This window comes from Stegastes partitus, unplaced genomic scaffold (assembly GCF_000690725.1).
Source record: "Stegastes partitus isolate 25-593 unplaced genomic scaffold, Stegastes_partitus-1.0.2 Scaffold1989, whole genome shotgun sequence".
NCBI lineage: Eukaryota > Metazoa > Chordata > Actinopteri > Pomacentridae > Stegastes > Stegastes partitus.
In genome coordinates this window covers 58,876-72,222 of record NW_007579720.1, presented here as the reverse complement: position 1 = coordinate 72,222, position 13,347 = coordinate 58,876, and the positions used below count along the sequence as shown (strand labels likewise).

Here is a 13,347-nt window from a genome sequence, read left to right as displayed (position 1 = left end):
TTTTTTTGATAGGATTACTTTGATAGGGTGTCATCTGGCAAATAGCTTCAGGCTACCGGTGTGAAGAAGACATTTTTCTTCAGTGTGTATTAAGTTTGTGCCTCTAAGTCTAACAATAAAGAAGATGTAGAGGGTGTAACAGACAGAACAAATGATGGAGAGAGAAAAGAATCTTCACTTTCATCCACGTTATCTCGCCTGTCCTTAACCTTAAATCTGCTTTGACAGGTCAAGATTACTTGCAGTTCGTTTTACAAAACATACATTCGGTGTAATTGTCAGCACAAGAGTCCTTCCTGTCAGGATGAAGCAGGATAAATGCTTGAAAGTCTAAGACTTATGATTTTAAAGGTGACATCCGGTCACCCTGTTCCTTCTGCTCCGTTCCAGCGCTCATGATTTAGAGACAGCAGTCTTTTAAATCGGAGATACGACTTTATTCGCTGTATTATTTGTGAGTACAGTGCTTTTTTTTTATCAGCAAACTCACACACTTTCCACTATGAAGGAGAGTTTTTTAAAAAATTGTCTGCATGAATTCATCTGGGATGCAAAAAAAAAAAAGTAAGGAAGTGAGTTGCTCACAACGATGTACAACCTACTTTACCTTAAGCTAATTTATGCGCATTGATTTCCATACTTATTTTGTAGCAAATTGAAGCTGCTGCAAGGTGTGAACCTATATTCTATGAGCTAAAACAGGCAAAAACACCAGTACGGTCCTGTAAGTAAACCCTCAGGCCTCCGTTTCCTGTGCATTGTGATGACTGTGCTCTAACAAACTCTCCACAGCAAATGCTTTGTTTCTCCTGTCATCTTGTTGACTTATGATGTGTGACGCTGCACGATGAACTGTCTGTGTTAAACATGTACGTTGCTTTTTGCAGATACTTGGTTACTTTGACTATGCTTTCACGGCTATCTTTACTGTTGAGATCGTTTTGAAGGTAAATGCCCTGTGTCCCCTGTCCGTGCTGTGACTAACCACACCCCAGTAACACTCCAAACGTCTCGTTGCCTTCCAGGTCCTAGGCTATGCAGATTATGTCTTCACTAGTATGTTTACATTTGAGATCATATTGAAGGTAACCCCTTAAAATGACAACGAGAGCCTTGCTGCATTCTCTCCTTGTGTGTCACCTGCCACTCAGTACAACCTGGCTTGTTTGTTTCCTTTCTCTTATTTACTTTTTTCTTCATGGCACCTCTTTTAAAAAAAGCAAAAATCAACCATTGGAGTTGTTAGTCACTACTTTGCACACACTAACACAAACACAAGATTTGCTCAAATTGCACTAATCAAAGAACTCCTGTTGGGGGAAGGAAACATCACATCAGCATTACATTCTACTCATATGGGTGTCACGTCATTCGGGCAGTCATCGCTGAAATGATTTTGATTGTGCAGATATGTTACCCAAAAAAAATTTTAAATAAAAGATGCAACCGTCTGTGCGATGCAACAAAAATTCAATGGGCTGTTCAGACATTGTCCAGGCATTGGCTGAAGTTGAGTTTCAGGTCATCTTCAAGGGTGGTGTTCAAAACAGTAAAGTCAACTCCAGTCAACGCTGACTCCATGCCTCTCGTACTGACTGCTCTTCAGATTTCCCATAAAAGAGGGGGCAAAACCAACCATGTTCCTGCCGAGCATGGTTCAGTCTGCTTTCCCTGACTGAGTGCATTGAAATGTGGAGTTGCCTCTGCAGCTGTTTGGGCAAAAAAAAAAAACCTGCTGCTGTTTGACTCCAAATTCCCCAGTGCTCCCAGTTAGCGTCCACCTCTCTCGGTCTCTCTGCAGGGCTCCACATTTACATGCACTCGGAAAACGAATCCTTTACTTTTATTATTTGGAGAAGAGTTATTTTGGCCGGTTTTTCTTCTTTGCCTGCTGAACTCTAAAGTTTTAATTGGGAGCTGCCTCCCTTGATTCTGAACTATTAAAGAACATAATGGAATGTGCTTTAAGATGACGGTCCACATGAATGTGACAGTAAGGCCATTTCGACTTTCCAATCGCTATAACTAGAACTCTTGCAGGTAGTAAATATCCCCGACATCATGGCAACAAAATGCATGTTTTATTGCCTCATCCCATAGTGGATTGTGAAATGAATGACTTACTACTACATTCATGTAGTTAAGGGCCGTGGGGGTGGCGATGGTAGCTTTAGCCTCCTGTTTCACTGCTCTGAGCTCGCCACCCCGAATCTGAGTGACCTACAAGAGTGTGGAGACGTGTGCGAGTGTTTGACGGCGAGTGCTGAGGACATGTTTTTCCTGTGTTTGTGCAGTTTGTCTCTGTTTCCTCTGGAGTGTTTGTGTGTGTGTGTGTGTGTGTTAGATGAAGTGTGTGTTGTTTTTCTTCGCCATTTGCTCCTTTAACTTCCTCCGTCCTCTCCTCAGATGACGACATATGGAGCTTTTCTCCATAAAGGAGCGTTCTGTAGGAATTACTTCAACCTCCTGGACCTGTTGGTGGTGGGAGTGTCGCTCGTCTCCTTCGGGATTCAGTGAGTGCAGGAACACACGGACGCTTCCTGTTTGTCGTGCAAACATCGCGGTTGTGTCCTTTTTTAACCAAATAGTTCCAGAAAGAGCGAAGCCAAACGAAGCAGAATTAACTTGAAGTCCACAAAAAACTATAAAAATGTGACAAATACAAACAAACAATCGTGATGTTTGAGGAACTACAAGTCTTCCCACAACTGGTAGTGACTGGATGTATTGAATGAATTAAAAGGAACAACAAGAAACACTGAAACCTTCACAACTTCTGCCTTTAAAGTAGATTTTTTTCTCAGGTTTTGTACGTCAGCAGATAGCTTTGCTTCACTCTTCTCTCTTTCATTCAGCCTGTTTGCATTCCCCGTCTCTCTTCATTGCTCTGTTCAGATTCGTCCCCTCGTCCGAGCGTTCGTTTTAGTGGTTGTGTGACTGAAGCTATAAAAAAGCTTTGAGTCTGATAAACCCTCTGAAGTGGTTTCTGGGCGTTTGTTGCCCTTGTCACATTTTTTATTTTCTGTGGACTTATTTTTCACTGCAATAAACAGTCATTCACCTCTATGGAAACGGCACAACCGTGACAGGAAGTAAAGAAACCTCGGAAACGGCTTTTACCCTGCAGACAAAGTTAGAATGCCAAAATTAAAATAAGAAAATACAATTAATTTATACAACATTTACCCAAAGGTGTTAGCTAATACTGGAAAACTAACAGATAGGTGGCTCTACATGCTATAGATGTTATTCTAGTTATAATTTTATCACTTACCTGCCCTCCGTAAACACAACCTGCAGTTTAACCGAATAGCCCTTGAATGTTAGTCACAGCTGAGTCTGTAATGGTTTGTGCAGAGAGAATTTGTTGTTTCATACAAAACGTGGCTCCTGAAAAAGGTTTGTTTTTGGCAATTTTTTAAATGAGACCTGTAGAATTAAATGTGGTTGTTTATTGCCACAAAACTAGCAAATGTTGGCCTTCAGACGCTTGAACGTCACCAGTCAGCCGAGCAATCTCCATAGTGAAGGACAGCATCAGAGTTTGTTTTGCGTGTTTAATTCACACACAAGCAAAGTTCCTGCAGGAGACCACTGAAATAGTCCCGTTTCTCTTCATCCGACTCACTCATTTGTTTTCACTCTTTAGGTCCTCGGCCATCTCCGTGGTGAAGATTCTTAGGGTCCTTCGAGTGCTTCGACCCCTGAGGGCCATCAACAGAGCCAAAGGCCTGAAGGTGGGAGCAGCTCAGGACCTACTGCAGGTTATCCATAGAAATGAGACTCAGCCTGTAAACACTGTGATCTCTCCGTCTTGCAGCACGTTGTCCAGTGTGTGTTTGTGGCCATCAGGACCATCGGCAACATCATGATCGTCACCACGCTGCTTCAGTTCATGTTCGCCTGTATCGGAGTGCAGCTTTTCAAGGTCAGCAAAAGAAAACATGACTACAGACGAAGCCAGACGTTTTCAAAATGCATAACCGCCATGTTTTCCTCTGCAGGGAAAATTCTATCGCTGCACAGATGAAGCCAAGTCCAGCCCAGAAGAGTGCAAGTTAGTTTCACTGGTCTTGTTTCTGCGCAGCACATTATTTGCATTCGTCCTCCCGGGCTGAGCTGTATCCTCCTTGTCTCACAGGGGCACCTACATCCTGTATAAGGACGGAGATGTGAACCAGCCAACCATGCACAAGCGACTCTGGCACAACAGTGATTTCAACTTTGACAACGTCCTCATGGCCATGATGGCTCTGTTCACCGTGTCCACTTTTGAAGGCTGGCCTGCGTAAGATTCAAACCTTTTGCTCTTCGTGTGAAAGCTTGAAAATAATTCACCAGCACGTTATAAAAAGCTCTTCTTCATCTCGAGGTGCTCAGAGTGCGCTGAGAGAAGCAGACGATGACTGTGCAAAGTGTTTTCTCTGCATCCGAGTCACATGCTGCCCTCGTTCGTGTCTCCTCAGGTTGCTGTACAAGGCCATCGACTCCAACAGGGAGAACCTCGGTCCCATTTACAACTACCGCGTGGAAATTTCCATCTTCTTCATCATCTACATCATCATCATCGCCTTCTTCATGATGAACATCTTCGTGGGTTTCGTGATCGTCACGTTTCAGGAGCAGGGAGAGAAGGAGTACAAAAACTGTGAACTCGACAAGAACCAGGTCAGAGTCACGACAGCAGTAAAAAGAAATGAAATATACTGATGTAACACGCTATGTTTTGCACTGAAAATGATTAAAAATGTGGGTTTTTTTAGGTTCTATTAAAGATTTTTTTTAAACTCATTTCACAGAAAAGCTGGTACACAATAGTAAAAAGGCAGTAGCACAATTTTCATAGCAACAAGTACTAATTAGTGCAATTCGCAGGCGTCCACTTAGCCAGTTAAAACCCTGATTACCGCCATTACATTGTTAACACGGTGGCTTGTAACAGTAATGCGGCTTTTTGAATGTAAACCTGTTTTGTGTATTTCTGTGCAGCGTCAGTGCGTGGAGTACGCGCTGAAGGCTCGTCCGCTGAGGAGGTACATCCCCAAGAACCCGTACCAGTACAAGTTCTGGTACGTGGTGAACTCCACCGGCTTTGAGTACATCATGTTTGTGCTCATCATGCTCAACACGCTCTGTCTGGCTGTACAGGTAAGAAGCCCAGTAGTTACACGCCTAAGAACAAAAAGCTGCCTTGAAGAAATAATTGCATTTTGTGCTGTGTTTAAATTTGGACTTTGGCACCCCCCGGTGGCAGAATCACAGAAGACACGGTGCTAAACAGCGACAGACTCGAGAACAAAAGAAAACTTGTTATGTTGTTACTGCAATATAAAGTCCTTCACCTTTATGGAAACAGCATAACAATGGATAAAAGTAGAGACAACTCAGAAGGTGTTTTGTGCAGTTTAAATCCTAAAATAAAAAAATAAATTGAATTAAAAAATTATTTATTCTACAAAAATGGAAAAACCTAAAATCAACATGTGCAACACTTTCCCAGTTGCCAACAGGTATTACTAATACTGGGAAAAAATAGTGGCTGTACGACTATAGACATTTAACTACTTACATGTTTGGGTTAATTTGTTTTTATGCTTGTCTCCTGTCACATAAACTCACAATTTTTTTTTTATAATACTGTAGGTTGAAGCCGAGTCGCTAATTACGTCACGATTGCACTGAGAAGCACAGAACTGATTGTGTTTTTAAGAGTTTTTAAATGAGGCATGTAGAATGCAGTGATTTTAATGAAATAACACAATATTAAGTTTAGATTTGGTTATTTTTCTTTATGTTTTTACAGTTTCTTGCTCTGTTAAATGTAATTTTTTGCAGTTTTTAAGACACAATGTGCTTTTCCAACCTGTTAGTGAGGTCAAAGTTAAAAGTGACTTGACAAGGTGTTATTTTGCGATCAGTTGTTTCAGACAACGGACCTTAAATATATTCAGATGCAAACTTTTAAGAAATAAGTTTAAGAACCCGTCACTTAAACCTTTGGAATTTTGCTTGAACTCAATAATCAGAAGAACATGTGCACATCTCGGCTTCAGCGTTTGTGTATTTACAGTTTTTCTATCCAGCGTCTGTGTCGTCTAAAATTAATTTGGCGTATTAATTAAAATACCAGCTCCATTTTCCTGGGTTTCGTTGACTGTCCCTCTCTGTCTCTGCAGCACTACGGCCAGTCGACGCTTTTTAACTACGTGATGGACATCCTCAACATGGTCTTCACTGCTGTGTTCACTGTGGAAATGGTTCTTAAACTCATCGCTTTCAAACCCAGGGTGAGTTACGTACAAACACACACTGAGGTGCCCGTACTGAGACTTATTTGTTAAAGGAACTGTTCAACGTTTTAAGTTTTTTTTTTTCATTCAGCTTCGCGCTGAGAGGTCGATGACACTCACCAAACATGGTGCTAGAGCTAGCAGTCGGTTAGCTTAGCATAAAAAGTGGAAAGAGAATGAAATATAAATTTTTTATCTTTTTTTGAAGTCTTAAAAAAGTACAAAAATTCACCTCACAGGGGCCCCAAATATCATTTAAATGAAAGTTATATTTCTTTTGACTACAGTATAATAACAATATTACTACAATTACAATTACTGCTAAGCTAAGCTAAGCTAAGCTAACTGCCGCCAGGCTTGATATTCTTCTTCTTTTCTGACATCCAGTTCTGAACCATGTTTTCCCCAAATTTCAAGCTGTTGTTTATTTAAACTACATTTTACTGCTTATTAAAGGAGGAGCATAAGTTGAAGTGTGAATACAGATGAGTCCATGAATGTTTTTTTCCATTTTCCTCTCCGATCCGGCTGCCCGGCTGACAGCTCTGTGTTGAGAAGAAGGACAGGATGCTAGTAAGAGAAAAAGTGTGGGGTGCTGTGCTGATTTATTTACTGAATATAAAAAAAGTTCTTGGCAGCAGCATGTAGTTTTAGTGTTAACATGAATTTGGTGCTGTAATCAGGAGCCCTTCAGCTGAAGTAGCCAGCAGGGGTTTGTTTGAAACAAGCAGCACAAGTGGCTTTACGTTTCAGCGAAGCCTTTTTTGTTTTTGCTACTATTCCGTTCGACTCGCTCAACCAGGGATATTTCGGGGACGCCTGGAACGTGTTCGACGCCCTGGTTGTGATTGGCAGCATAGTAGACATTGTTCTCAGTGAGATTGATGTAAGTAAGCTCAGATCCTCCTGGTGTCGCCGCTCTCTGACCTCTCTCTGCTCGGACCTCCTCGTCAGCAGACTTCAGTGGCTGATTTCTAGCTTTGTTTGTCTGATCTCTCTTAACACTTTATCTCCTTTTCTCTCTCCTCTTGTCCTCCCCTGACCCTACCATTACCATTTCATGACATCATTCCTTCTCTTTTCTTTATGTTTTCCACTTTCCTCTTTCCTTCTCTTCTTTTCTTTCCTTCCCATCACATGTCACGTCCTTCACTCACAGCACTATTTCGCTGATGCTTGGAACACATTTGATGCCTTAATTGTTGTTGGTAGCGTCGTCGATATTGCTATCACTGAAGTTAACGTAAGTACTACTTTTTTTCCGACTCCCAAGTTGAACTGAAGCCTTACAGGAAAGCCACATGGTAAATGTTACATTTAAATACCTTTTAATTGTAGCTCACATTTAAGTAATATGACTTATTCCAGTGATGATTCTATTTAAATTCATTGTTAGCAGATCGTAAGGCACCATTGGCTTTTTGTTTTTGTAAAGCTTCAGTTTGACTTCCATGCTTATCTTCTTGTCATTAACACTGAATTAACTCAAATCTGCCTTGTTGGATTATTGCTCCTTCTTCTTCACGTGCTGCTGTCACTGTGCCGTTGTGTTTTCTAGCAGAATATCCTGACAAAATGTGTGTTGAACATCGTTTCCCTTTGGACGTAGCAAAAACAGGAGTCGCTCACATGTCTGTGTGAGCCGAGGCCTGTATTTGGTTCAGAGCGGGACGGTTTATGATGTGGTTGTCTAATTCTTACTCTTGTTCGTTTTGTTTCCATAGAAACTTGTAGAGGCAAGTATGGCAATGAACAAAAAAATGTTGTTTGTGTGTAACCTGTTGTTGATAACAACTTTATCTTTGGGACCCCTTTTACAGTGGATTCAAAATTAAATAACCCGACTAGGGGAGAAAAATAAAATTAGACTTTTGTAGGTTTGCAGCAGTCTTAATTAAAGGTCAAATTAGAGGATGGCTGCTCCTCTGCTTCGACTAAACACAAAACCAACCAAATGCTTTGTTTTACGGCTTTGCTCTGCACATAAACACCTAAAACAAAGACTTTACTTTGCTGTTTGGTGCTTTAAATGGTAAAAAAATAAGACATGATACTTGAAGTTTAGATTCCAAGTAATCACCAGGAATGATCAGAGGAGTAGTTATGGTGACGATGGTGCGTGCAGCGTACCACAGAACTCCTTCCCCCCCTCCCGAGTCCCGAGTGCTCTCATGTCTGAGCTGCAGTGCTGTTTTTCTGGAGTAACACGTCACGTTTTCAGTGTTTTTTCTCAGTTTGTGTTCCAAAATGTGTGTCTGCATGAGTGTACAAACATAAAGGTAGCGGTGTGTGTGTGTGTGTGTTTTTAGGTTGTTGATGCATGTGTGTTTCACAGGTTGTGGGTACGAGCAGAGGTGTGTGTGTGTGTGTGTGTGTGTGTGTGTGTGTGTGTTGTGAATGTTGTGGGGACATGACGTTGATTTCACAAGGGCTTTCATTGTGGTTCTTTGCTGCACCTTTCATGACATTTGTGTCTGGTTTGCACTGCATGTGTGTTGTTGTTGTTGTTGTTCAGATGTTCAGCATTGTGCCGTTCCATGTGATCATAACAGCTGATCTGTTATGAGGTTTCCTTTTTACGTCATTGGTTTTTGCTACCTGCTTGCCGTTTTAGTCGTTTGTTTAGAGTGCTCCCTAAATGCATGCTGGGGTGTCAGCCATCCATCTCATTCCCTAACATCCTTTCCATGTTTCCCGTCCCTGGCAGATGGCGCTTGGCCACCCGCTCCATTCCCCTCCGGTCAGTTTTTTTCCATAGAGCCTTGTGAAGTTTTCCCTTCTTCCGCCTGCTGTACCCCTCGATCTTTACTTCCAGACAGAATGGCCCTGGAGCTCAGAGCTTGGAAATACTACACAACCTTAAGGATAATTTTAAAATAGACTCCATGAAGCTCAATCGTTTTGGGATTATTAAATAAAAGTTGAAAAAAAAAGCTATTATTTAGTTTCCTTAAAGTTGTGTAGGCCACTGTGGCTTCATATACAGCTCATATAATGCATCAATAATTAGAGAGCAGATCAAGTCATGTAGTGACCTGGAAAGAAGTTTCTTTCAGCAACTAAAACTTAAGATGTAGTCCTCAAAAAACATGAACAGTAAAATCAGGTAAGACTGTGTGATCCAAAACAACCATTGGCAGAACAGACGACACGATATTAGCGGTGATTTTGTGCACTGATGGTGGTTTAATGCAGCTGAGTCTGAGGTTCTTTGATGATCTTGTGTTTGTGTCTCTGTGAGTGATTGTCTCTGTGTTTTGTTCTGTCTTCCTGTAGTGAGCTCTTAAAGCTCAGAATGGAGCTCATGTGTAGCGCAGGTGTGTAGACTCCAGTCAGGTGCATGAACACTCTACTCTCTCCCTCTTCACACCTCTCTGCCTCTCCTCCTCCTCTTCTTCTTCTTCCGAGTCCGGTTTTACTTTCTGTCCCAGCATCGGTCTCTCTCTCTCTCGCTCTCTCTCTGACTTTCTTTCTCCCTTCCTGTCGTTTCATTCGCGTCTTTCTGCACCGGACTGTGAGAGCGCCCTGCTATGGCAGTTTTGTTGCAGGACACTACTGACATGCATGAGTTGCTGCATTGCTATGAGTTCACCACTGGCTCCACATCATTCAAATGTCTTGCGTGTGCGTGCAGTGCTACCCCAGCAACGTGGCGATGCTGTAACGCATGCTCCATCAGCGCTGTGGCCAGGATTACCTAAAGAACCTCCTCAAGCTAATTCTGCATTTTCTTTTTTTTAATCATTCCTGCTCATTCTGCACCTCATACTGACGGTTTGTGGAGTATTGTGCTGAGGGATTTGAATGAAGCCACATCTGTCTGGAGTATCTCTCTCTGTTTCCAGCGCTGAGCCTTCTATTCTTACTCTTTCTTGGCGTTGAGTTAAGCGCTTTCTTTTGCTATAAAATCACATTATCATGACACAGGCTCAGTCGTACCACGACCACTGTGACGGATGGTTCTTTTTTTTTAATTTTTATTTTGCACCTGGACGTTCTCTGTGCTCGCTGATACAATTTATTGTAAATGACATGAATTGCAATCTACAGTTGTGTATGGGTGTGGAGCTGTGTGAGTGTATACAATTTTTTATTTTTTATTTTTTAAAATCTCTTTTTTCGGCAGAAAGCATTTTTATTTCTAAAGAAATTTCGCTTAAACCAAAAATATTTGGTTTAAATTGTTGCAAACCAGAGGAGAGTGAGCATCTTACACATACTATAGTCTTTTTATTTTGCCATAAATATAATGCATTATGCACACAATGTATGATTTCTGTCCAGTCAAGTCATATGTTGATGTGCCTGAATCTGAAGCCTACAGGGTTATACGATGAGATACAGCAAGAGTCGAGGCTCTGTAGGAGCAGCAGATGGTGCTTTTATCATGACATGAATTCATAGCATTTGTTATGTCAATTAGTCAACTGCTCATTAACATTGTTTAAAGCTCGCCAAAGACATCTCACCATAAAATCCATTTGAACCCATTAGTAACGACCATTACAGCGGGGGAGTGATAAAGTTGTGTGCCAGTCCTACATGTTGATTAGTACTTAAGTAACTCCATGTTGTTCATCAGTCTGACATGCTATCGTTAAGTCCCACGTAGAAATGTTAAGCTGTAAACTTGTCGTGTGGCAGTCTTTTAAAGTGTTAAGATAATGTTTAATGTCTGTCATTATATTAAATGTACATAGACGGTGGTTAATCAATGTCTGTCCTTGTCATAGTGAAACTATAAGACAGTTTTGTCCCGTCAATGAGACGAGTAGTGATTCTGTTCTGTCTACGTCTTGACTGACGTGTGCTGGCATTGTGTGACAACAACTTCTCAAATGTAATGTTTACGTGTTTGGCCCAATGTGTGTGAGACCTGCGGCCTCTGTACAAGTCATTAATACAGGTCTTTGATTTTAAAGCCAACGGAGACTCCTCAGGTGGATGAGCTGGGGGTAAGATGCTCCGCCCCCCACCCCCTGTCAGGGCCATGTCATGTTTGGATTTGCATTTCTTTGTTTGGTATTCTGTTGTCTACTACACCCTCTACGATCTGTTGCTTATTTCAATTACATTTACGTTCTCATGTTAAGGTTTCCATTCTCTCTATTTTTCTTTGATCTCACATCTGTTTCGTTAGTTCATTTTGCACATATCCTCAAAACATTTTTGCTTTCCATTTTCCTAAATGTTTGGAGTTATTTCGAAGGAGAGTGTGTCACTCAAACGTGACGCTTGTATCCTGTTAGGTGGGAGCGGTTTCCAGCCGCTCTTCACGTTTGTACTGTTGACACCGCTACATGGTCTCTGCCACCATTCTTGCGTGGGGTAGTGACCCATGGATGACCCCTGGGATCAGGTCACCCAGCTCTGACCTGTGAACCTCCCGGCTGACCCGTTCGGGTTGGTCCCACTGTGACTCCGCATGCAGTGACTCTGGACTGAGGGTGCCATGCTTGTGCAGATGTGTCCTGTCAAGTATGGCAAGGTTTTCTCCAGCATGCTTGCCTCCTTGCTTCCTCCCCTGTAGGTCTGTACAGTGACAGGGAACCTGACAGTGCTTTGGACGCAGACTAACAGGAACATATCAGCTGCAGCTGCACTGCTCGAGAGATTGTAAACTTCAGTCTGGAAAAGGCTGAATAGAATAACTACATTTTGCACATCTAATTGATGTCGTCATTGGTCCAGAAATCTAGTTCGAAACCGGCTTAGTTTTAAAAATGCAGTTTTCCTTGATGTAAAGATGCAGTGTTGCCTTCGCAGCCCATATGTATCTGGTTTTGAGGTCTCTCTTCAGACTCTATCATCCCATAAAGCACAGCCAGGCGCTCTGTTTCCATTATACGCTGTCGTTCTGCTGTCATCTCACTCTGGACTCGATTTCCACAGAACACGGAGGACAGCGCTCGCATCTCCATCACCTTCTTTCGTCTGTTTCGAGTCATGCGGTTGGTTAAACTCCTCAGCAGAGGGGAGGGCATTCGCACCCTGCTATGGACTTTCATCAAATCCTTCCAGGTGAGGAAAACCACAATTTCATGGTCAGTGACTGAGGGAAAAATGTAAGTCGCTCATATTAATCTCTTTCTACTTCTTCCCTGTGTTTGCCTGAAGGCTCTGCCATATGTTGCTCTTCTGATAGCCATGCTGTTCTTCATCTACGCTGTCATCGGCATGCAGGTTGGTAACTACATGTGACAGAAAATGCATTTCCACTCCGTCTGTAAGGTTGTAGCTGTATTCATATATGTAATAATTCTGCTTCAGGTGTTTGGAAAGATCGCCATGGTGGACGGCACGCATATTAACAGAAACAACAACTTCCAGACCTTCCCCCAGGCTGTGCTGCTTCTCTTTAGGTCTGTAGAAATCTGGGGTCAGAGGTCAGCACAAAATCGAATCAGCATTTACTTTTCTGGGTGGTTAATTTGTGTTTTGTGCTCTCTAGGTGTGCCACCGGTGAGGCGTGGCAGGAGATCATGTTGGCCTGTATGCCGGGCAAACTGTGCGACCCGGAGTCCGACTACAACCCCGGGGAGGAGATGACGTGTGGCAGCGGATTTGCAATAATTTACTTCATCACCTTCTACATGCTGTGTGCTTTTTTGGTACACACAAAAATTAAACTGTTTGTCTTGCATTTGATTACTCACCGAGCTGTGTTGCGTTCCCTGCTGCAGCTTCTGTCGTACAACGAAAGCAAAGCAACAAAGGCATTAGGAAGTTTAAAGACTGCATTTACAACAGTTCAAGTTTGATTCATTAAGAGTGTTGCTCTACATTCATTTGTCATGCAACTTTATTATATTTCATAACCAATATACCTCCAAATAATTGGAACCAAACACAGTAGTAATATAAATTGGCCATATTTAAATTAACATCTGTACAATCACCTTAGGGCTGCAAGGTGGCTCGGTGGTTAGCACCGTTGCCTTACAGGTAGAAGGTCGCCGGTTGTGTAGCCCTGTGATAGACTGGTTACCTGTCCAGGTGAACCTGCCTTCACCCTGAGTCAGCTGGGATAGACTCCAGCCCCCCACGACCCTAGTGA

General features: G+C 42.3%; 1 protein-coding gene across 1 annotated transcript in view; it reads left to right on the top strand.

Moving 5' to 3' along the window:
- The window catches only part of cacna1da (calcium channel, voltage-dependent, L type, alpha 1D subunit, a), a 43,316-nt gene that overhangs the window by 21,601 nt on the left and 8,368 nt on the right, over positions 1-13,347 (top strand). Inside the window, exons 18-32 of the mRNA XM_008303361.1 lie at positions 1,026-1,085; positions 2,407-2,513; positions 3,650-3,737; positions 3,821-3,928; positions 4,005-4,057; positions 4,142-4,288; positions 4,467-4,668; positions 4,990-5,148; positions 6,177-6,287; positions 7,450-7,533; positions 11,213-11,245; positions 12,183-12,311; positions 12,408-12,473; positions 12,561-12,652; positions 12,742-12,901. Of these exons, the coding sequence (XP_008301583.1) occupies positions 1,026-1,085; positions 2,407-2,513; positions 3,650-3,737; positions 3,821-3,928; positions 4,005-4,057; positions 4,142-4,288; positions 4,467-4,668; positions 4,990-5,148; positions 6,177-6,287; positions 7,450-7,533; positions 11,213-11,245; positions 12,183-12,311; positions 12,408-12,473; positions 12,561-12,652; positions 12,742-12,901 (1,599 nt within the window). The remainder of the gene's footprint in view (positions 1-1,025; positions 1,086-2,406; positions 2,514-3,649; positions 3,738-3,820; positions 3,929-4,004; positions 4,058-4,141; positions 4,289-4,466; positions 4,669-4,989; positions 5,149-6,176; positions 6,288-7,449; positions 7,534-11,212; positions 11,246-12,182; positions 12,312-12,407; positions 12,474-12,560; positions 12,653-12,741; positions 12,902-13,347) is intronic.